Raw genomic sequence first — 26,408 nt, 5'->3', positions numbered from 1 at the left:
GGAGAGTAAATAATGTTGGTAAAGAGCTCACCATCACAACCTGGTACCTCTCCTTTTGTGGGTAGGTGAAGTTTCAGACTTGCGATTTCATTAGTTTCAAGAAGTCCCAATAAGGAAATTCTTCAAGGACTCTGGAAAGATGTTGGAATAGGTCCGAAAATTCCAAGCTCTCAAGATTTTCCCCCATCAAAGCACCTTATCGAACAAAGTGCAGGTAAAAATAAATAAGAAAAGGGGCACAACAAGGCTCTCCCTGGGACAATTTAAGAAAATCAGGAGAAAAAATCCCAGGATGAAGTTTGGTCCCTGTGAGGAGTAAACACCTCCAGGCTAGGGTCCTGCTTTAATAACAAGCGGCAGGCCCCGGGGTTGGTTGGTTTGAGAGGCTGCCTTGGCCCCAGCCACAGGAACTTTTATCCCCAGGATAATGAGGGGAGTTGGGTATCTTAGCCCACGAAGATCAAGAGAACCTCTGCTGACAAGGAACACCAGAACCAGCTGTGCTGCTAAGAGGAGCCTCTGGGTCGAGAAGGAAAGAGCACAGGCCAGGTGAGTGCACAAGCAGTGGGGCACAATGCCCCTGGCTGTGGGCACTTACATGAGGTTGGATGGTTGCCTTCGGTTCCAGGCTATAGGGGAGAACTAAAGATCTGGGGCAGGAAGAACCATCCCCCACACCCTAGAGCTAGAGGTGATTACAAAAATTAAGCTATTAGCACAAAAAAATGCACAGGCAACAGAGAGAGAATACAACCCTAGAAAGCTATTATGGGAATAGAGAAGTATATATATATATATATATATATATATATATATATATATATATATATATATATATATATACAGAGAGAGAGAGAGAGAGAGAGAAATACACTTGCACTTTTGCACTTAATAGTAGCCTTCTGGGGGGAGGGGAAGAAGAGGTAGGGGAGAGGGAAAAAAAGAACAAAGTGAAAAAGTGCACAGCAAAGAACAAAAGAAAACTTACAAGGAAGCAAAAATGGATAGCTCTCAATACATGCAGTATTTATCATACAGGCTTTCTTGAAATGAAAAATTATTGTTACATATTTTGAATCCTCTCTTATGTTCTGTTATGCACATGACATGCTTTTTTTCTTTCTTACTTTGTATTTAAGTTCCAATATTTAAGTTTATGATATGTTTTTCTTTTCTCTATTCTGTATTTGTGTTCTGGTGTTTGAGTCTAAAATAAATTTTTTAAAAAAGAAAAACAAGGAAATTCTCTCTGTGACAGTAGACCAGCGTCTTCTCTGCTTTTTGTAGTCTTAGAGATGTTACCTAGGATTCTGAGTCATTAAGTGACTTCTCCAGAGTCACCCAGCCAGTATATATCAGAGGTGAGATTTGAACCCAGGTGTTCCTGACTTTGAGCACAGTGTACTATTCTACACTATACCAGGTTGCTTCTCAGTCTATAAGAAGGTAGTTTTCCTATTTTAACTAACTCTTCTTGGTAATAATGTGTCCATGGGTTCTAGGCTATTAAAGGATTACAAATGATGTCAGTGCCCTCTAAATTCAGCATCCTGGGGCAAAGTACTAGTGATACCACCCTAGAGTTACAGCTCTTCTGGAAAACTCTCCATTGTAGCTAAACCATGATAGGGAGGGGAAGACTTCAATTATAAGTTTAGAAACAAAGTGTGGCTCAAGTCCTCCTTAGTCCTGAACATCAAAGAATTTTTCAAATGATGCTAGCTTTAGAGTCCCAAATTTAAACTAAAGGATACAGTATAAGCTACAAGGGTCACAGTAAATAGAGCTCTGTCCATTTTAAGCCATTTCTATCCTCCAGGACTTCCAATGAAAGTCAGCTCCTAAGTGAAACTCGAGGTTTATGTATCCTTTCTTGAAGCGATACATAGGTTAGCACTTAACCTTCAACCTGGCTGAGCAGTGAAGTGTCAATGAGAACTGTAGCCTGTGCTCACCGCTCATATTCCATTCTCCTACCAGATTTATCTTTCAGCTGCACAAAACAACAGCTATTGTGTTACCCCCACAGCGTTTGGCAGGAAGAGGAATGTCACAGAACGTGGTGTCACATCATATAGCACTGGCAATAGCGTCCCATAAATGAGACAGAATGAATGCCACATGACAACAGAGGTAAGAGGCATAACTACACATTTGCATCGTTTCAACTCCTCCCAGCCCTAATCTGTGCCAACTCTTCTGCACACAATACCTCTCACCACCACCCCATGCCCTCCTGCTAGAATTCTATATGTCACTTTGGTTTGTCCCATACACAGAAGGTAAATGATAAACCAGGCTGGCATTAACTAAAATTGTAATGTAATTAATGTTCGTGTCCTGATCTTTCAACCTCCCTGCTTTTCATGGCAGAGTGAAGAGTGTGGGCAAGTAGCTTAACTTCTCCAAAACTCAGTTTCCTTATCTGTAAAAAGGGGATAATAATAACACCTACTTCACAGGAGTGTTGTAAGGAACAGATGAAGGAATATATGTGATGTACCTTACATACCTTAAAATGAGATATATGTTGCGTATTATTATTATTATTGCTTGCTCTGGGCCCTTTTCCCCCATTATTTTCTCCTCTCCCCACCACAATCAGTATCCTTGTTGTTTAATGGTTGTGTTTGTGTGTGGATGTATAATCAGCATTAGAATTTTCTGGCATTAGAATTTAAACAGTATTAGGAGAAACTGTTAGGTTACACCTATAATACCGAGTTCACTTTTAGATGTCACATTTTGAGAGATAAAAGGTATATCTATAAAAGGACAACAAAATAGTGAAGGGATTTTCATCACATCACAGTAAAGAAACTTGATATGTTTTACCTGGAAGATGAAATTACTAAGAAAAGGATTGTCATATAAAAGAGCGACCAGAGCATTGCCCTACTCTACAAGGCAAGCGTGAGAACCACTGATGGAAAGAAGAAATGAACAACTCAATGTAAGGAAGAATTTTCTCGAACTAAAAATGGGCCAACCATGAAACAGTGTGGGATCTGGAATGTGCAAGTTCATCTAATCCATCCCCTTCACTTTACAAATGAGAAAACAGAGATCGAGAGAAATGAATTAACAAACCCAATGTAACACGTGATTACAAGTAGCAAGACCAGGATTCAAACTTGGGTCCTCTGATTTCAAATTCAGGTTCTTTTGAAGACATCAAGCTGACTCTTTCTACATAGGGTGGGAAATTGAATTAAATCATATCAAATATCATTTCCAACTCTAAACTCTATAATTCTTAGAGAAAAAAATGGTCTGGAAACATAAAACAAAATGTAGTCAGATCCACAAGCAGCCTGCTACCTTCTAATTATCTGGCAAAATGCTTATGCACATAACTAAATGGGCATCAGATTTTGTTTTATTTTGCAATAGCGCTTTATTGTATGCATGCTGCAGAGACTTTATTGTTGACTATGTAAAGTATATGTACATACATATATATCTATATATATCTATATCTATATCTATATCTATATCTATATATATATATATATATATATATATAGTGTTTCAGCAGTTACAGCAGGCATCTCTTCAACAACCATGTCATGCGTGTAGTATATTTACTATCATTCCCATTTTACAGAAGGGAAAATAGAAAGGAATTTGACTTTCCATGGCAACGAAGCTGGTAAATATCAAAGCCAAGATTCAAACCCAGCTTTCATGTTTCCAAGTCCACTGCTGCGTCCCCTCTAACACCCTGGTGACAAATTATACTGAGGGAACAATGGGCACTATCCCAACCAATGGAAATGAAAAGGAGGAGAAAAGCACCAAGTACAGTGAATACAGTGTTGGGGGAGAATATTTACCTACTATAGCATAATTTGTTTACATCTGACTCCCTCCTCTCAAAGAAATTATAACCTAGTATGTTTTAGGGAGATGCTTAACTGACTTCTAATTTTTTAATTGAGAAATGTAATTGGAGTCAACTAACAACTGTCCTTTCTTTCAATTTGGTCTCAGGGGAAATGTGAAAAAAAAAACAATTATCTGAAAACGTAAGTAATAATTACCAAAATATTTTATATAGAAATAGTTTTTTTATTCCTATCCTGGGATATCCTTTACAAGTATTCTTGTTTCTAGATTTTTGATGGAAAAAGGTGGGGGAATGGTACCCCAATTTTGTATAATCTCATTCTCAGCAGGGACCTAGTGATATATTACTATTCTAGAAAGGGACCACAGCATGTTTGGTGGTCCACACTTACAGGTAAAGACATTCTTACCTTGTGGAGTTTTTTGGTATTGTTGTTTAAACCTCTTTTCATACCATAGAATGTTGGTAACTGTAAGCCTAACTGGCTTAGCCTCAGTTAACCATTAAATTTAAACCTGCTGTCCTGTGCCCTGTTTAGGGTAGTTAACCAGCTTTATTCTATATAGATTTCCTTGTCTTTTTAAGGATAATGCCCGGTGGTGGTGATGATTATCCGTGTAATTCTAATTATCTGTGTGTTATCAGATTTACAGTAGGATGCAAAGTTGGAAGGGATAGTTACTAAACAGGATGCCAAAAGTTGAATCCAAACAGATGCCACAGGCTGAGCTTAAACTTAGATTTAGGAGGAATAAATGTAAAGTTCTACTCTGTGAGTGAAACAAACAAAAAAGCAGACCGAATAGGTGTGCAATAGTTCATAGGGAAAGCACATAGGCTAAGCACATAGTTAACTCCCAATCCAACGCAAGTCAACAACAGTGTGACAGCAGCTGAATGAAATAACACAATCCTAGACTGCACCAACAGTAGTGTAACATCCAAAAGGAGAGGTAAGGATGCACTGTGGATAAAGACGTGGCCTCAGAGGAGCCAGGAAGACTTGTGAAAGTCACACCATTGACAAACACTATTTGAGAGACCCTGGGCAAGTATTTTAACTTCTCTGTGTCCCAGTTGTTGTTCAGTTGTTTCGGTTGTGTCCAATTCTTCATGACTCCATTTGGGGTTTTCTTGGCAAAGATAATGGAGTGGTTTGCCATTTCCTTCTCCAGTTCATTTTACAGATGGGGAAACTGAGGTAAACATGTTTAAGTTACTTGCCCAGGGTCACACAGCTAGCAAGTACGTAAGGCTGGATTTGAACTCAGGTAGATGAGTCTTTCTGACCCAAGCCCAAGAAATCTGTCTACAAACTCTGTCTAGCAATGAAATCACTGGTCCAAACACACACCAAGAATAAGGTAAATTAAAATACTGCTGTACACTTTTCTAATTAAATTTTATGTAGAGTGCTGTGTTTAACAATGGATTCCATTTTAAAATAAATCTAACAATTTAGAGGGAATACACTGTACAGAGGAGAGAACTTGAAAACATAAAAAAATGGACATTGGCTGAAGAACTAGAAAAGTTTAGGCTACATAAGAGATAACTAACTTATGAAAGTCAATGATTCTTCACTAAATTGATGGGTCTGTAATTTCACCAATGTGTTCAGCAGAACACCATCCATGCCCTTGCATCCTTTGTGATGGTTATCCACATCCTGCATTAAAAAAGGATAACCAATATACATCCCAATGGGTTCCATCTCAACTTGCTGGGATCTTCCTCTAGTTCTCTTGATGTTTCATAGATACCAATGGTACAGAGAGGCTATCTATTAATTATCCTTTGTTCTCAAAACATAGTCAGTCTATCTCTTCTGGTCCTTACAGATCCTTTCCATAAAGCCCACACTCAAGTATATTCTTCAGTTGGTGACTGCCAACTCCCAGCAGTCTGTTATTATTTATGACCATGCCTCCAGAGAGAACTATCTCTACAGAGTGGATGGTTGGATTAAATCACACCTAAAAGTTAAGGCACAAGGGCCTTGATCTAAGTAATCAGGTCTTCAAAGGGATAATCACCCACCAAATCGATGTGTACGTTGTTCTTGTTGACCGACAGTCTGTTCAAGCAGGTTCAAGCAGCGACCGATATTGTCAAGGGATCTCTAGTCTGGGACTCCCACAGTTTGGCTAAAAGCAATGAACACTGCTTTCAAAATGCACTTATGAGATGTTTTCATATAGCGCGCATCCAAGAATTAAAAGAGCATTAGTACAGTCAGGGGCCAGGCAGGAGGGAACATTCAAAAGACCAATTAAAGCACACTTTATTGAATTTGCAATACATACAGCATATCTGTGGCTCCACAGAGCTAAGAAATAATATAAAAAGTTTTATTTTATGGCATAATTATTAATGGTTTGAAGAAAAGTAAAAATGAATGAAATTCAATCCAGGATCTGAAAATATAAACCACAGAAATCAAAAGCATAAAACAATTACTCCATACTCTGAGGCCTACTTCATATAGACATGTGAAATTTCTTACATACATATGTACACTCACATATAAAATAAATTCATTACTAAAGCTGACTGCTATACAAATATGAAAATAAATCTTTTATTTTAAACTTTATTTTTAGTAGTAAGGCTGTGGAATGTGGGTTTATACAAATCATATTAAGTATTAAATTGTCAAGTGAGTAGAAAAATGCATTTTAGGGGGAAAAATGGGACTAAAAGCTAAGACTGAGAAAGGTCTCCTTATATAAGGCATTTTCCAAAATGAAATTAAAATACCATTCAAACGGCCAGAATTCATAATTTTTTTTTTTAAAAAAAGGATATAATACAACATTGATGTGAAATAAATAGGACCAGGCATGTGCTTGCACAGAGAACTTTGGAAATGAGAATGAGATGATTAAGTGAAATCTTGTGTCTGATTTTTAAAGCAATAAACAAAGATGTCTTTAGATGTAAAAACAATTTCGTTAAGTTCATCTACTTCTGGTCAAATGTACATCCTGATACTGATTTTCACCTTGGTATAGATAGGGTTGGCTTTGTCTTATTTCAACAAAATCAACTTCTAGTTGTTAAATTTCACATTCTGATTATATCATTAGAAATTTTCACCTAACTCCACATTGAATCAAGTAGTTCATTTAGCCCTCCAGCCATATTTTACTTTTGCTAATAATGAATGAGTAAGCTAGACTTTACAAACAAGAGAGCAAAATAATATTTCCTGCTAATATACATAATCTTATTTACAGACCACTAGACAAGTATAAAGAGTATTCCCTTGGATACAAATAGGCTCCATAAAATGAGGTTTACTACATTACATAGCTTTCAGGTATGATGAACATCCTGATAGGTGTGCTAAAGTCCTAAAACATGCTATATACATTAGCTGCATTCCATCAGTAGTTCAACATTGTCAGAGACAAGTAGGTCATACCATTAGGGGGCCAAAGGATAGCAGCAACATCTTTGCTTCACTAGGCTATTGAAAATTAAAATCAAAAAGAACTAAGACATTTATACATAAATTTAAAACAGTATGGCACAGATAAGACATCTTATTCGACAAAAAATTCGCTCTTACGCTGGTGTACCATTTTCAAAAGGAGACTCATCTTTTAAGAACTAAATCCTTAAGAGTACACTAAAATTAAAAATAAAAAAACACAATCTTGTGCTACACCTCAGAGCGAAATCAGAGCTTATTCTGAACTTTTCTTTTAGTTAGCATACTAAATTTCTTGGTACTGATAACAGTTTTCCTTTTAATATCATCAACAAACCTTGAACTTGAACTTACTTAAGTCAAGGTGAGTAAGACTCCCTCTGGCGAATCAATGATTCAGCTCTATGTAGCAGGTAACTGAAATGGAGACCTGGTTTCCCTTTTTCTGTCCAAGCTGAAACATGTAGATAGCCAAGTCCCATACACATAAAGATTTTTCAGATTAATTGTAAACAAATTCCTGAAACTATCTTACTCAACCTCATTCACCATAAGATGAGATGCGCTTTGTCCAACGCACAAATACCTTGGCTCTCATATTGAGAGTTGTCCTCTTTCCTATTTCCTCTCATAGACATCAAAGAAGCCAGAAGGCCACACTCATTTCTAAAGAGAGCACATGTGCTCTTATGGTTTTCTGGAGTGGGGATGAGAATGACCATTTATAATTTATTTATATTTACAATGTCAAAAAGATTTTTTAAAACTTCCTCTCTATATTTTAAAAAATGACACGTCATTATGAACCAATTTTAAAATGCTGAAAAAATATAGATAGTATCTTTAAATATCTGTTGTATTTAATATGGTTAATACAAATAATACTAAACTTAATATATTTAAGTTTTCATGAGATTCTTATAAAACTATTGAAAGTTTCCAATAAACATAGTACAAGTTCAATCTACCAACACAAAGTTTTTTTTTTCTAAAATATTCTTATTTTATTATCTTTTAAAAGTGCAGAGTGCTATGTCCAGCAAATCATACTTTTGAGAAGTTTGTAGTTTGGAAATATTTTCCATTAAAATCTAAGATTTTTAACTTACTACACATAATATATTCTGGTATAGCAAGATAATTTTTTCTTCCTCTACAGAAACCATTCCCATGAATCAAAATGCTTTCTCTTTTTAAAAAAAATCCATTACATTTTTTAAAAGATTGATTTTTCAATTAATAGCATAGCCTGAGACATACTATATCAATCACTTTTAACTTTTAATAAATACTTCTCTTTATTTTTAACAGTGAGAGAAATAATACTCTTGCTATATCAAAATAATGAGTCGCTGGAACCTTTGTAGCTAGAAGCTATATTCTTCCTAAAGGATATGGGAATGATAAATCATTCTGTATTTCAAACCATGAAGTCACAGGCACGTAGAGCTGACTGGGACTTCAAAGATTATTTAGGCCAACATTCTTGGTTTTTTTTAATAGATGGGGAAACTGAGGTACCAACACATTAAGTAACAGCTAGGTGGCTTAAGGGTTATGGCAGGATCTCAACCCTGATCCCAGACCAGGGTTATTTCCACTACACCAACTATTTAAATATGTCAAATAAATATTGTTAGCAGTAATGTAAAAATAACTTATCATATAAATCTATTCAAATAAGAGCTTCTTTACTAGTTCTGATATGAGAGTAAGGTTCCTTAGTGTTTTTGAAAATCAGTTTATCTGTAAAATTTTATTGGAACTTAAATGAAATTTCTCTGATGGCCAAAAAACAAAAACAAAACCCTATTTATGAACTCCCATAGTCACATGGAAGACAAGGGAAAATTGGGCAAAGGTTCCACAATGAGATGAAATAAACCACGGTATAGATGACCCACGTTATATAACTATCCACATTCTAGCAGTCACTGGTATATGCCATGCCATTACTCATGATAATAATGATGTTGAAAAATAAAGATTTCTTAGGTCCAAAAATTTCTGATTTAACCATTACAGCAATTCTTCATCTGTGCTGACTTTTTTGCGCCTGTCCCAGTCAAGTTGGTAATTGATTTGCTGTCGTCATCATCAGCTCTTTTTCTCACTTCCCTTAAAAAAAATAAAATAAAATTACAGAAATCCCGAGTTAACAGAATTCACTTTTATTTACATAGCGGTATAAATAAATAACAACAATGAAAATCTATTATCCACAGCTATAGGTGGATAAGGTAAGTTTATCTGTAATTTTGTGTTTTTTTTATATTTTTTCATAAGCAATGCGTGACTTGTAGACTCCATGACATGCTAAGATTCACTTTCCAAAATCTCTAAGAGAAATAGACCCTATATGTCAATCATATATACACAGATGTTGTATGGGTATATGTATACATATACACTTAAATGTACATGCATGAAATATGTGTATATATGCATGATTTACCTCATACAAATATGATGTAAGACAAATACTTTTATATACTTTAAAAATTGTTTTACTTAAAGAGAACTATCATAATACAAAATACAAAACTATCATAATACAAAATACAAATCATTATACAAAACGGGTTTGAATTTTTTATGTGCATGCACACATAAAGGATATAAAGGTATGTGTCCATATGGCTCATAGACATACTTATATGTGCATGTAGATGCTGATAGTATATTTCTATGTATTTGTAGATACATATGTAAAGAACAAAATTTGTTTTGTGGAAGATATCTATGTGTATGTACAATGTAAAGAAAAAATAGAAAGATGTACTTACACATATCTTTATTTACATATGTACAATGTTCCCCTGGTATCTATATAGAAAGGGGTCTCTCCACATGGAGAGGTTAAGAAGTCTTCTTCCAGGAAGACTATGATGATGTGTAAGGCAAGTGTCATGGAGAGACTATGAAGCATGGGAAAAATTCTGTAACTGCTTCTGGATCATTTTAACCCTGTGCTGCAATAGATGGTTCTTTGATTGACTTCAGAGGTATTCAATGTGATTAGTTGGTCCAGCCACATCCTCTCTTGCCTGATTTGCTCTTGGGGGAAACCTCATTGATTTTTTGATCACTATGTCCAGTGAGAGACCATACTACAAGGAGAAAGGTCTTGGAGGCTTCTTCCCCTGAGGCCAGACGGCTATGAAAGAACCTTAGTCCTTGGCCCTTGAATTTGTTCTTTTCCGTTCTACATTAAGGGAGTAAAGTCTCTGAGAGTATGTGGGTTCAAAAGCTCCAGAGGGTACCTCAGCATACCAGTGTTTACATTAGCTCACAACACATACCAGTACTGTGTTGCATTAATGCCCCAAGGAGCAAAGAGTGACCAATGGGACGACATGCCAGTGGAAGGCGAGAGAAAGAATCATCTTGCATTCATGCTACACCAGGATTCGAAATTGGTGGGTCTAATGATATGTAGAAACTAAACTAAACTTTGAGCCAGCTCCCTCCCCCAAAGAGCAAGATGGTACAAAGGAAAGCATGTCCTAAAGGTATTAAGGAGGGAAACGGCTGTACTTTGTTCTCATTATATATTTAAAGTAAATCCCCCTTTGTAAAAATTACCAGATATTAGATGTGAAATTGAAGTAGGGTGATAGTAACTAAACTAAACAATGGGGGAGGGGCAGCAAGGTGGTGCAGTGAGTAGAGCACTGGCCCTGGAGTCAGGAGGACCTGAGTTCAAATCAAGCCTCAGACACTTGACACACTTACTAGCTGTGTGACCTTGGGCAAGTCACTTAACTCCAATTGCCCTGCCTTCCCACTGCAAAATAAATAAAACATTAAAAAAAAACAATGGGGGAGGAGAAAGGAGGACAGCTTGCCAGTGAGGACTTGAGCTGATGGTGGCAGAAAAAAGGGACATCCCAACCACTCAGCGGACCCTAGAAAGCTGAGGAGAAGATGTAGCCTGCCTGGCTCTGAGGTAAGAAAGCCAGAGCAGATATACTACATGTGTGCATACACACACACACAAACACACACACACGTATGTGTACTTATGTGCATTGTGTCAATACCCACAAGTATATGTGTGTATACATGTATACACATGTGTATACACATGTACATTGTATCTATACCCATAAGTATATACATGTGTATACACATATGTAATACATGCATTGTGTACTTCCACAATTCCACCTTGTTATGAAAAGTTTAGCTGTAGCCCCAATTAATGGTTATAAAGCATTAGCCCTAACCACAGATATGTTGATTAGTGATAGTAATGGAGGTAGGAAAATATAGAGAAGTTAAATTCGTGGATAATCCACAAATTTCTCTTTAGCTACTGATTTCAGTGTGTTCCTTTTATTAGAATTATTGACAAGCAAAAGAATTCATATGCATCTTTTTTTTTTGGAGGGGGGAAGGCAGGGCAACTGGGGGTTAAGTGACTTGCCCAAGGTCACACAGCTGGTAAATGTGTCACGTGTCTGAGGTGGATTTGAACTCAGGTCCTCCTGACTCCAGGGCCAGTGCTCTACTCACTGCACCACCTAGCTGCCCCATATGCATCTTTCTAACTCTCAAAGGGCTATGTATGAAGAATTAGCAAATAATAAAATGGCCAATAAGAAGGAAAAAGAAAATAAGGGAGGTGGTATGTAATACCCAAGCAAAAACATCACAGAATCATACAATACTTAAGCGAAAAAGACCTTAAAGGACAATCTAGTCTGGTGTCTTTATTTTACAGATGAGAAAAATAAAGTATAAAAGAAGGAAATGGCTTCTCATAGGTCACACAGATAATGAAGGTAGTAACTGAAGAAATATTATAGCTTTCTAGCATTCCTAACCCCCCTTGCCACTCCTCTTATTTACTCCTTTCAATATTCGTTAAATTTGCTCTAAATGTCCCCTCTATCTAAAAATAATAGTTTATATTTCAATAATATATTTAGAGTTCATAGAGGGCGGATTCTGGGGAGATGGTAGAGTAAGTCAGAAAATTCCAAGCTCTCCAGATATCCTCCACAAACAAGATAAAATAGCACCTCAGGGCAAACATAGAGTTGTAACAGTGGTCCTCTTGGGACAAGATACCAAGGAAAATCCCAGGACTGAGGTTTGGTCCCAGCAAAGAGTAAACACCCTCAGGCTAATTCCCTAGAAACAGCAAGTGGCAAGCCCTGGGGCTAGCTGGGTTGGGAGGTAGCCTCCACCTCAGCCACAGGAACTTTCACTTCCCAGAATGGTGTCTGAAGTCTGAGACAGGAAATATTAAGGGAGTCTCTGATGATAAGAGATGCCAGGCTGCCCAGACATGATCCCAGGGGGAGAAGGAACCACCACACAACCTAGGGAGAGCAAAAGCAATGGAGTGGAGACAGACTGGTTGTAGGCACTTACATGAGGGCAGAGTTCTTGGTTTTGGTTTCAGGCCAGAAAGGAGAACTGAGGGGGGATCTGAGGCCAAAGGTACCATTCCCCATACCCCAGAACTAGAGGTGATTACAAAAAATAAGCTGCTACAAGTTAAAAAAAAATGAGCAGGCAAAGGAGAAAGAATCCAACAATAGAAAGTTACTATGGGAATAGAGAAGATCAGAGTTTTTCTTCAGAGGAGGATATTGAAGCAAGAAAAGCTTCTCCTACCCCCAAAGAGTAATGTCAAATGGTCACCTGCGCAAAAAGAATTCAGAGAAGAATTTTTAAAATGAGAGAAATTGAGGAAATTTTTAAAAAAATAATAACAATCCAAGAAAAACAAGATTATGAAAAGAAAGTGAACCAACTAGAAAAGGAGATCCAGAATCTTAAAGAAGAAAATGACTCCTTGAAAATTAGAATTGGGCAAGGGAAAGCCAGTGAAGTTATATGAGACCAAGAAGTAATAAAACAAAATATAAAGAATGGGAAAATAGAAGAGAAAATGAAACATAAGAAAAAAAACTGATTAGGGGAACTTATTAAGGAGAGAAAACATAAGACTATTAAGACTACCTGAAAGATACAATCAAAAAAAGAATCTTGATATGATAATATGGAAATAATTAAAGAAAATTGTCCTGAAGTGTTAGAACAAGAATGGAAAGTAGAAATAGAAAAAATTCACTGATCACCACTTGAAAGAGATTCTACAAGGAAAGCCTATATGAAAATCATAGTCAAATTCTGAAACCCCCAGCTTAAGGATGAAATATTGTGAGCAACAGGAAAAAAAAAAACAATTTAAATGTGGTGGCATAACAATTAGAATTACACAAGACCTAGTAGCAGTGACACTAAAAGACCACAGGTCTTGGAACACTGTATATTGAAGAGCAAAAGAACTAGAATTGTGGCCCAAAATATCATACCCCCTCGAAGTTGAGCATAATTCTGGATAGAAAAAAATGGACATTTAATGCATTGTCAGACTCTCAGGATTTTGTTGAAAAGAGGAAAACAACTTGAACTTAATTGAAGATTTGACATATAAGATCCAAGAGCAATATAAGCTACATATCAAAGACTAATTACAAGGGACTCAATAAGGACAGATCTTTTACATGAGTAAGTGTAAAATGTATGTCTAAGATTGTTATTAGTAATTGGGTAGTTTGTAAGAAAAATTGGGATAGACCTCAGTACAATATAATTTTAAAAAGTAAAACCATCTAGGAAAGAAAGATTGGGGTAGAGTTGAGTATGATGCAATATTAAAAAGTAAACCTTCTCAGAAAGGGTAAAAAGAGTAATTATTCTATATAAATAAGGTTCAAGAGGAAGACTTGACCAAGAAGAATTAGCTGGGTGAGGAAAGCTGGTAGTTCTGGAACCCTACTTTCATTGGGAATGGATTTAAGAGGGAACAATACATACATATATACATATATGTGTGTAAGTATATGTATATGTATGTATATATGTATGTGTATGTATATATATATATGTATGTATATATACCTATGTATATATAAGAGAGAGAAGGGTATAAAAGTCTTCTAAGTTCAGAAAAAATAAAAGGCTAGGGGAATATGGAAAGGGGAGAGAATAAGGGAGGGATTTTTAAAGGGGAGGGTGAGAGAATAAGACAGAGGCATAATAGAAGGGTGTTTAGATTAATGAGAAATGGAAGGATAAGGGAGGGATTCTCAGACAGGGATAGGTTAAATAATACAAGGAAAAGGTCACGGGTAGAAGTAAAGTAGACGAATCAGGAGGGATAGGAAATAAGAGATACACACAAATATGAAATAAAGATCAACAGTAGAATTTATTAGGGAAAAAAAGCAGGGATAGTAATCATGATCTCAGACAAAGTTAAAGCTAAAATAGATTTAATCATAAGAGAAAAATGGAAACTACACTATATTAGCCATACTAATCAATATTGTTCTAAACTATTTAAAATAACTAGACAGAATAAAGTTGGAATATTGCTGCAGTGTAGGAAATGACAAGTCGGTGGACTTAGAAATATGGAAAGACCTGGAGTTATGAAGAAAGAGGTTATCCAGCCTCAGAGAGACAGAGGACAAAGAAGTATAGTACGGTCTTACATGGACGCGTATGAATGTATATATCTATAAACGAGTATGATTATGGATATCTGTATGTGTATGTAAGTGTACATATGTACGTGTACATGCATATATCTGTATGTATGTATATATGCATACACATGTTTGTGCATACGTGTGTATATGCATGGGCACATAAACTCATATATGCATGTATATATATACACAAGTATGTACTTGCATACATATACACATACAAATATATTTGCACTTAATTGTACCTTCTTGGGGGAGGGGGGAGGAAGAAGGAGAGAACAAAACAAAAAGTACACAACAGAGAACAAAAGAAAACTTAGGAGGAAGAAAAGAAAAATATGGACAGCTCTGAACGCAATACACAGTATTTATTATATAGACTTTCTTGAAATGGAAATTTATTGCTATATATTTTGAATCCTCTCACATTCTGCCATGCACATGGCAATGCTATTTTTTCTTATTTTGTATTTAATGTTAAAGTTTACAATATGTTTCTTTTTCTTTTCTTATCATATATTTAAGTTTAAAATAAATTAATTCAAAACCCAAAAAGATAGAGTTTATAAAGTACTTCCCCTTGCAACAACCCTATGAATGTTTAGTGCAAATAATGTTATCCTCATTTGACAGACATAGTAACTGAGTCTCAGAGTTTAATTGATTTGCTTATGGTTACACACCTCATGTTACAATTGGAATTCAAATCCATGCCTTTTGATGTTAGTTGCCGAGTCCTTTGGAGGTTCACAAAACTAAGTCTCCACTGCAGACAGTTACCAAATACTACTGCTTCATCCTTAGGAATGACTATTGCATCTATCTTTTCCTTTCTACTCCTATTGTACCCCATAGTCTGTGAAAAATATGACATGCACTACATCGCTTCCCTGATCAAAAAGCTACCATAGTTTCTTCCATTTGAATCTTTGAGATCTAGCAACTACTTCAAATCCTGAGCCCTCCCATCACCCTCCCATCAATTTGGACCGACTTTGTTTATACAACTTTACATTCTACAACTCAAAGAAACCTTCTGATTTAATCAGACCAGCCTCTTCCCAGTCCTACAAATACATTATATTCATTGCTCAACTCCTTTATTCATTCTATTTATTCCCATCCCTATCCCTTCTCTCTGGGTACCCAAAACCTTCCCACCCTCTACAACATAACTTATCCCATACATCTTCTATAAGCCTTTGCCAACTATTCTGACTCACATTAAATTCTATATTCTGACCGCCTGTGACCGCCTATTGTCTATAATTTTAACATGTAATCATGTGTTATAAGAGATTATTTTCGAACTGTCTTACCTTCCTCATTAAGATTTTAAATGAATTATATGTTGATCAATGAAAAAGTGCTTTTAAGTGCTTACTATGAGTCAAGCACTGTGCCAGACACTGGGGATACAAAGAAAAATTCACATAGTCCCTGCCCTCAAGAAGCTTACATTCTATTAGGAGGATGTACAGTTAGACCTTCCATATCACAATTTTCCCCATTGTGGTTCTGAAATATTTGGGGTCAGCATAAAAAATCAAATGGGAATTTTGGAGGAGTTTTGCAGAAGCCACAGATGACACACAAAGGCCAGAAGATAACACAGAGCCTATGACCAGATACTTAACCTAGATTTTGCAATAAGGTACTGTCGACATCCCATAGAAGAAAAATAAAGAAATTCAAACTTCTCTGTAATGAAGGGAGGGCCAAAAAATTTACACAGATTTTCAAGATCTCTAGGGTGCCATACCCCTAACTCTCATGCCATGGGAGGGACAACTGAAAAATGTTCACAGGTGAGTAAACAGGATGTGTATCCAAAATAAATACACAGAGATGAGGAGGGCAAGAGACTAACAACTGAGAAGGATTATGAAATATCTCATGTTGGAGATGACAGTTGGATTGAACCTCAAAGGGAGGTAGCAATTCCACGTCCCAGAGATAATGAAAGTATATTCAAGGAATGGGTGACAGCCAATGCAAAAGCATGGAGGCAGAAGATGGAATGAGATAGGAGACACCAAATGGGCCAGTTTGACTAAAGCATAAAGTGTGTGAGGAACAGTGATGTGTAATTAGCCTAGAAAAGAAGACTGGAGCCAGATTATCAAAACCCTCTTGCAAAAAGGATTGGGAAGAAATGGTCAGACAGTAAAGGAACAGAAATATAACAGGGAAGTAGCGTCTGGGGCATCTAGATGGTGCCATAGTGCAGAGAGCACTGCGCCCGGACCTGGGAATACTCATCTTCTGGAGTTCAAATCATGTCTCCGACACTTACTAGCTGTGTGACTCTGGGGAAGTCATTTAACCCTGTTTGCCTCAGTTTCCCCATATGTAAAATGAGCTGGAGAAAGAATGGCAAACCACTCCAGTATCTCTGCCAAGAAAACCTCAAATGGAGTCACAAAGAGTCAGACACCATGGAAAAAACGACTCAACAACAAAAGACAGTATCCCCCAGAGACCGTGGTTAACAATGTCAAATACTTCAGAAACATCATCAAGGGTTAAAACTGAGAAAAAGCCACTGGATTTAGTAATAAAGAGATTATTAATGACCTTAGAGAGAGCAATTTCAGTCCAGCACAGAAATAAAAACCAGACTGGCAAGATGTTACAAAGTCAGGGAAAAAGTGGAAACAACAAATATATACTTGTTCTTGGAACTTGGCTGAGGGAAAAAAAAACCAACTATAGGACAACTTTAGGAGAGTATAATCCAGTGACTCTTCCTTAAAGATAGAGATCTGAGCATGTCAGAGATCATTGCACTTCTCTTTGGCATCCAACACAGAACTCAGCATGTAATAAATACTATAAAAATTGAAGCTAGCTGGTTCAAATTTTAAAAAAGAAAACATATACAGATATTTGATCTTGGCTTTATTTTCCTCAATCCAATTAAATAAAGGCATGCTTCATTTTAAAGACACATGCTATTTTAAAAATTCAAACTTATAAAATAGCTAGATCAGATGATAAGAATATACCTTATAGAAGAATTCTCCATAAGCTGTTAACTATATTTAAAATGGTTCAATCTTCAAAAATTTTATTTGCACAGATTCCTCCAAAGAACATATCTATTATAAAAAGCAAAGCCAACATTTTGGAATTTTTGCCTATACAAGTATATAAATGTGTAGGATTTGAAGACTAGAATTGTCCTAGAATATCCTAGAATTCCCCACATTCAAATTTCAACAGTATTTTGGTAATAACAAATTTGCCTGTAAATGGGTTAATGGTTAAGGAAAATGTCATACTAGCCAACTAAGGAAACACCATTTCTTAGAGATTCTAGTTCTTAGAATATGATGTTTCCAAGAACAAACAGAGCAGAATAAATTACAGCTTCAATGAGTCATTCCTGGAATTTCTTGCAAAACAAATTCAAAATCTCAAATGCTCCAAGCCCTCAATGTTAAAGACATTCTAAAGTAAATTTAATGAAATATCTTCGGAGAATTAGACTAGTACATTCCATGACTGTGGAGTTGAAAGTTATCTAGAAGATTCACTTGGTGGGCTATAAAACAAGAGCTTATTTGTCATAAATTATGAATAGTAACCATCTGAAAGACTATCATTCATTTTAAAACCCACATTTCATCTCTACTTTATAGCGCCTGACTCTTTAGGTCTAATTATTTTGACAAGCACATATTTTGGGTACAGATTATCTAATGGAATCATGCCCAATGTTAATGGTTACTGTTGCCGAAGGCCTTTTTGCTCTTCCACTCCATCCCAAGAAAAGAATCCCCATAAATATGTTTTTGCATACAACCTGAACAACTCAGACATAGGAACCTTAAATCAACAGAAAATGAAGGAAGCAAAAAAATTACAAGTAAATTTTTTAACTCTTTGAGTTGCCTAAGAATTTTAGTTTCCAATGTCATCTGGCCATAAAATGATGGAAATAAAAGATGTCTTGGGATATACTAGTTATCAACATATCTTTGCACACCAGGTGTTTTAAAGCAAATAAATATAAACTAGTTTCCAAGCTGTAAAAACTCCTTGCTGAAACTGATCAGACTTGCTTTATCTACTAGTAGATAGCCAAGAAGGAATCAGGTTCTCCTATCTTTATGGTATAATAAAAGAAATAAATTCTCTCTGGGTGTGACTAGGGCACTTTGGAAGGCACTGACCTTTAGTGGGATCCCAACGTAAAATTTTGAAAATTACTGCAATTAATTATTCAATGATCTCTACTGTTTTCCTCCATTAAAATCCTACTCTGATATGTCATTTTGGCTTGGAAGTGACTTTGGAAGAGACACTTTGTTCTCAAAGACTATGCCAAGGAATTACAAACTCTGGTGGGTCCTACACCAAACTTGTGAAAGACTGCAACTCAAGGAATAGTCTAAGTTTAAATAATATGATTGGCAGAGAGCTGGTCACAACTCCAATAGAATAATAATTAAAAAAAAAACAATGCTTGGGGCAGCTAGGTGGTGCAGTGAGTAGGAGTCAGGAGGACCTGAGTTCAAATCCAGTCTCAGACACTTGACACACTTATTAGCTGTGTGACCTTGGGCAAGTCACTTGACCCTAATTGTCCTGCCCCGCCCTGCCCCCCCACCTCCCCACCTCCCCCAACAAAACAAAACAAAACAAAACAATGACTTGGGGGTTTTTTGTCATCGGTTTTTGTCTGGGGTAACTAACTCATGGAACTGTCTACTAAAGCACAGAAAAATGCAATCGACTTAGCAGTACCCACATCAAGAAAATCACTGATATTCTTAACTATTGAGTATCTGAAGTATTACATAAAGGCACCAACAAAAGTCGACACATAAATCATTTAAATACTGCCTCTGACAGACACTGGCTGTGTGGTCCTGGGAAAGTTATTTCATCTCTCAGTGTTCTAGGCAATTCTCTAAGACAGCTTCCTCATCTGAGAGTTCTTTAGACCCAATGAAATCCTAAATCCAGTCCTTATCTCCTCTTTAATTCTGCCACACAATAAAGCACTCTGGGAACAGTAGTCTACTAATTACGCACAGCTCTAAGGTAAAGTTACTTTCTTTCAGACCCTTAGAACACAATGGGATCAAAATGACTAGAAAGGGCAAGCTATTCTCCTAAAAAGTAGCTCCAGGACAAACTAGAATCATAGATTTTTTTGCTGGCCTAGGGTAAGGATTTAATTGCTGATAATTGACATGATCTTAGAGGTCATTCAGTCCAATCCACTGATGTTACAGATGAGGAAACAAAGTTCCACAGAGACCAAGTGCCCAAGGTCATTCAATTAGTGACAATGATGGAACTGAACTGGGATCTACAGACCTACAGAGGGCCACAGTCTAATAATTCTTTCACTACATCATACACTTGGGCTCCAATGTACATAACACATCACACATGAGCAATCCATTTTCCATTCAGTCATTGAAGTGATTTTCCTAAAACGCAGGTCTCATTATGTCCTTGCCTCTATTCAACAAACTCCAGGGGCTTCCTATTGCCACCAGGAGTATCGATGAATGTTCTGACATTTGAAGCCCTTCATAACCTAGCCCCCTCCTACCTTTCCAGGCTTCTTAACCTACTACTTGACAGGTACTCTTTGATTCAGTAACTCTGGCATCCTGGTTGTTCTACAATAAGACATTCCAGATAATAAGTGTTCTACAGTAGAATCAAGATGGCAGAGTAAAGGCTCCCCCAAACCTCTCCAAATACATTTTAAAAATGACTCTAAACAAATTCCAGAGCAGTAGAACCCACAAAAAATGGAGTGAAACAAATTTCCAGCCCAAGACAACTTGGAAGGTCAGCAGTAAAGGTGTGTGGCACCAGGGTCCAACACAGACTGAGCCAGCGCAGACCAGACGGTGCAGACCAGGAGCAGGCCTCAGGGTGACAATCACTGGTAGCAGTGGCTGTTTCTAGACTTCTCAATCCACAGATGCCAAAGACAACTTATAAGATCAGCAGGAAAGGTCTGATACATCAGGATAAGAAGGGAGCTCAGTCCAGCATAGGCTGTACCAGCACAGCCACAGCAAACCAGGAGAAGGCCTTGGGGGTGACTGAATCAAAAGCAGCAGCAGCTGATTCCAGAGCTCTCAGGTCACACAGGGTAAGGGGGTGGAACAACTGGTCAGAGTGATGACAGAGGTCTCTTTGCTAGCACTAAGGCTGGACTCTACTGCTTTGCCCATACTTGGATCTGGGGCAAGGAGGAGCACTAGCATAGCAGAGCTTATGGCAGCAAGTGGAGGGGGGACACTCCTCACAGTTCCAGGGCAGAAAAGAGTGCTTGTGGTCGCTCACAGACCACAGCACAGGCCAGGAGGGTAGTAAACACCTCTCCTTAGATCATACCACCTCAGAAGAACTGAAAACTTGCAGGTCCCTAGAAGTATCTCTGTAAAGAGCTGCACAAAACCCCTGATGCTTGGGACAGTGTGCCCTCCACCCTGGAAGCAGAGTCTTACTTTAACAAAGCCTTAAAAGTTAAGCAAAAGGCTGGGAATATGAGCAAACAACAGAAAATAAAAAAAAATCTCTGACCTTAGAAAATTACTATGGTGACAAGGAAGATCAAAACACACTCAAAAGAGGATAACAAAGTCAAAGCTCCTACACCCAAAGCCTCCATGAACAGTACGAATTGATCTCACAATGTGGAAAAGCTGAAAAAGGATTTTGAAAATCAGGTAAGAGAGGCAGAGGAAAAATTCAGAAGAGAAATGAGAGTGATGCAAGAAAATCATGAAAAACAAATCAAAAGCTTAGTAAAGCAGACAGAAAAAAATACTGAAGAAAACACCTTAAAATAAGACCATAAAAAACAGAATAAAAAATAGTTTAAAAAGGTCCAAAAAGCCAATGAGTGCCTTAAAAAACAAAGTTGGCCAAATGGAAAAGGAGGTTCAAAACACCACTGAAGAAAATGATTCTTTAAAAATTAGAATGGAGCAAAGGGAAGGTAGTGACTTTATGATAAATCGAGAAACAATAAAACAAAACCAAAAGAATGAAAAATAGAAGACAATGAGAAATATCTCACTGGAAAAACAAATGATCTGGAAAATTGACCCAGGAGAGATAATTTAAAAATTATTAGACTACCTGAAAGCCATGATCAAAAAAAGAGCCTAGATATCATCTTTCAAGAAATTATCAACCTATCACCTCCTACAAAAGATCCCAAAAAGAAAACTCCTAGGAATATTGTCACCAAATTCCAGAACTCTCAGATGAAGAAGAAAATGCTGCAAGCAGCCAGAAAGAAACAATTTGAGTATTGTGGAAACACAATCAGGATAACACAAGGTCTAGCAGCTTCTACATTGAGGGATCGAAGGGCTTGGAATATGATATTCTGGAAGTCAATGGAGCTAGGATTAAAACCAAGAATCACCTACCCAGCAAAACTGAGTATAATGCTCCAAGGCAAAATATGGATTTTCAATAAAACAGAGGACTTTCAAGCTTTCTGAGTGAAAAGACCAGAGGATAAGAGAAAATTTGACTTTCAAACATAACAATCAAGAGAAACATGAAAAGGTAAACAAGAAAGAGAAATCACAAAGGAGAGATAAAATGGGGTAAATTATCTCACATAAAAGTGGCAAGAAAAAGCAGTTCTGTTGGGAGGGAAGAGGGGGCAGGTGAGGAGGAATGAGTGAATCTTGCTCTCATCAAATTTGACCTGAGGAGGGAATAATATACACCCTCAATTGGGTATCTTACCCCACAGGAAAGAAGGAGGAAGGACATAAAAAAGGGGGGAAGATAGAAAAGGGAGGGCAGATGGGGGAGGAAGTAATCAAAAACAAACACTTTAGAAAAGAGACAGGGTCAAGGGAGAAAATTGAATAAAGGGGGATAGGATAGGAAGGAGCAAAATATAGTTAGTCTTTCACAACATGAGTATTGTGGAAGGGTTTTACATAATGATACAACATGTGGCCTATGTTGAATTGCTTGCCTTCTTAGGGAGTGTGAGTGGGGAGGGAAGAGGGGAGAGAATTTGGAACTCAAAGTTTTAAAAAACAGATGTTCAAAAAAAAAAGGTTTTGCATGCAACTAGGAAATAAAATATACAGGCAATGGGGCATAGAAATCTATCTTGCCCTACAAGAAAGTAAGGGAAGAGGGGATGGGGGGAGTGTGGTGACAGAAGGGAGGGCAGATGGGGGAATGGGGCAATCAGAATATATGCCATCTTGTAGTGGGGGGAGGGTAGAAATGGGGAGAAAATCTGTAATTCAATGACTTGGGAAAATCAATGCTGAAAACTAAAAATATTAAATAAATAAATGATTGAAAAAAATAGTAACTGTGAAAAAAGATGTGAACCAAGTTTCTCTGATAAAGGCCTCATTTCTCAAACATATGGGGAGCTGAGTCAAATTTATGAAAGTAAGAGCCATTCCACAAATGATAAATGATCAAAAGATAGGATCAGTTTTCTGATGAAGTAATCAAAGATATCTATAGCCATGTGAAATATTACTCTAAAATCACTATTGGTTGGAGAAATGCAAATTAAAACAATTCTGAGGTACTATCTCATACCTATTAGATTGGCTAATAGGAAAGAAAAGGTAAATGACAAATGTTGGAGGGGATGTGGGAAAAATGAGACAATGCACTGTTGGTAGAGTAGGGAACTGATTCAAAAATTCTGTAGAGCAATTTGGAACTATACCCAAAAGGCTATAAAACCATGCATACTCTTTGACCTAGCAATTACCACTACTAGGTCTGTATTCCAAAAGAGATTTTTTAAAAACCATAAAGGAAAGGGACTATATGTACAAAAATATTGATAGCAGCTCTTTTCTGCGGGCAAAGAATTAGAAATTGAGGGGATGCCCATCAATTGGGGAATGGCTGAACAAGTTGTGGTATGTGATTATTATGGAATACTATTGAACCATAAGAAATGATGAGCAGGATACTCTCAGAAAACAACCTGGAAAGACTTTCATGGGCTGATACAAAGTGATATGTACTGTGTACAAAGTAACCGTAATATTGAAAGAGGATCAGCTGTAAATGACTTCGCTATCCTCAGCAATACAGTGATCCAAGACAACTCTGAAGGACTTATGATGATAAATGCTATCCATTCCCAGAGAAAGAACTGATGCTGTATGAATAGAGACTGATGCATACTTTTTTAACTTTATTTTTCTTGAGTTTTTTGTCTATGTTTTCTTTCACAACATAACTGATATGGAAATATGTTTTACATGACTACACATGTATAACCTATATTGAATTGTTTGCCTTCTCAGTGAAGGGGTGGGGGAGGAAGGGAGAAACTTTGTAACTCAAAGTTTTAAAATGAATGTGAAAAATTGTTTTTACATGTAACTAGGGAAAATAAAATACTAAATTAAAAACAAAATAAAAAAAAATAAGCTTTCATAAAAAAGACACTCCATCATTTCTTGGCTCTGGGCATTTTCTCTGACCTTCTCCACTCCAACTACTAACCTCGTTGGCTTCATTTAAGTCCAAACTAAAATCCTACCTTCTACAGGAAGCCTTCCCTAATCCTTGTTAATTCCAAAGCTTTCACTCCTTTAATTATTTCCTATGTATCTGAAAACCTATTTCCTATGTATCCTGTCATCCAGAACCATCTCCAGTCATCCTGATCTGTATCTTGCCACTAGAACCAATGGATCTGGAGGAGAAAGTAAGGCTGGTGTACAGTCCTCCCTCACTTAAATCCAATTCATTTGCAAGTCATGACATTACTTTCCTGAAGTCATAGTCCTCTTTGAGAACAAAGGACAAACAACAGGTATCCTGCTTTGTACATGTCTGTCTCTTATCTATTTTTTTTTATCCCCAACACTTACTTAGAACAGTACCTGGCACATCACAGCCATATAATAAATGTTTATTCAATTGAATTGAAAATGTACTGCCTTTGGGGACCAAGGAATAATTTATCCATCAGATCTATGGATAAGCAAAGAATTTATGACCAAACAAAAGATAGGATATAAAAGGGATAATTGTGATTACTTTGAATTTAAAAGGATTTGCACAAACAAACCAATACAGCCTAGATTAGAAGGAAAGCAGAAAACTGGGCAGGGGGGACTTCTATAGCAAGTTTCTCTGATAAATGCCTCATTTCTCAAATATATAAAGAACTGATTCAAATTGAAAAGAATACAAGTTATATAAATAATCAAGAGATATGAACAGGCAGTTTTCAGGTGAAAAACATCAAATCTATCCATAGTTATATTTTTTAAATGCTCTAAATAAATAGGGAAATGCAAATTAAAACAACTGAGATACCACCTCACATCTATCAAACTGGCTAATATGACAGAAAAGGGAAATGACAAATGGTGGTGGAAATATGGGAAAATGGAGACACTGATGCACTGTTGGTGGAGTTGTAAGCTGATCCAACCATTCTGGAGAGCAATTTGGCCCTATGTCCAAAAGGCTATAAAATTGTGCATATCCTTTAATCCAGAAATACCACTACTAGTCCTGTATCCCCAAGAGACAAAAAAAGGAAAAGGACCTATATGTACAAAAATATTTATAGCAGCTCTTTTTGTGAACCAAAGAATTGGAAACAGACAAGATTTTTTTCACAACATGATTAATGTAGAAATGTTTTGCATGATTGCAGATGTATTATCTATATCAAACTGCTTGCCTTCTCAATAGGGGGATAGAGAAGGAGAGACTTTGGAACTAAAATTTTTTTAAATGAATATTAAAAATTTTTACATGTAATTGGAAAAAATATTTTTTTTTTAAAAAAGAGAAAACATACTGGCTTCATGCCATTGCACCTCTCAGTCATTATAAGACTTTAAAGACTGGTGATGCCAAGCAACTCAATCCAAGGCCGTCTGCAGAAGTGAAAACCCTTTTTGCCTGTTACCTCTCCCTACACTCTAATCCCTTCTAGCTCAGCAACACTACTCCTTAGTTACTACCTTCCCATTCTCTGGGTGAACCCTTTCCTACTGATGACAAAATGTACCATTCATCTTACTCTTTCACTCTCTTTACATTTATGGAAGCCTGACTCTGGAAAATATCAAATGGCTAGGATACTCTCTCCAGCCAATGCTGGTTGTGACTTCTTTCAAGTCCTCCTTTCTTTTTCAGCCCTCCCTTTATCATCCAATGACTTAGGAGGAAGAATCTACATAAGCTCCATTCCCCATTTTCACTTTCAGACTCTCTCTCTCTTCACTCCTATCCTGGTCTCCTCACTGTTGTTCCTCAAACAAGACATTCCATCTTCTGACCCCAAGCATTTTCACTGACTATCCCTCACGCCTGGAATGCTTTAGCAACACTTCCCTTTCATTTTTAAATTTCTAGAGGTAATCACTGTACATTCTGCTTCCACATCTACTTCTCAAGTCCTTGCAAACAGGCTTCTGACGCCATCCCTTGCCTAAAACTGTTTTCTCAAACATGACCAACAATCTCAACTGCTACAAACCAATGACTTTTTTTCTTTTTTCTTCATATTCTTTGGCTTTTCCAAATTTTTTGTTGTTTGTTGCCAACCTCATCTGTTTATGTACTTCTCTCTACCTTTGCCTTCTGT

General features: G+C 36.9%; 1 protein-coding gene across 1 annotated transcript in view; it reads right to left on the bottom strand.

Moving 5' to 3' along the window:
- Nucleotides 1–9,215: 9,215 nt before the first annotated feature.
- Nucleotides 9,216–26,408, bottom strand: part of RASEF (RAS and EF-hand domain containing) — a 118,392-nt gene continuing 101,199 nt past the window's right edge. Inside the window, exon 17 of the mRNA XM_036739199.1 lies at nt 9,216–9,404. Within this exon, the coding sequence (XP_036595094.1) occupies nt 9,299–9,404 (106 nt within the window). The 3' untranslated portion in view covers nt 9,216–9,298. The remainder of the gene's footprint in view (nt 9,405–26,408) is intronic.

Source organism: Trichosurus vulpecula, chromosome 9 (genome assembly GCF_011100635.1).
Source record: "Trichosurus vulpecula isolate mTriVul1 chromosome 9, mTriVul1.pri, whole genome shotgun sequence".
NCBI classification, from domain to species: Eukaryota; Metazoa; Chordata; class Mammalia; order Diprotodontia; family Phalangeridae; genus Trichosurus; species Trichosurus vulpecula.
Note: the sequence above shows the minus strand (reverse complement) of the source record. Positions and strands in the feature narration are given on the sequence as shown.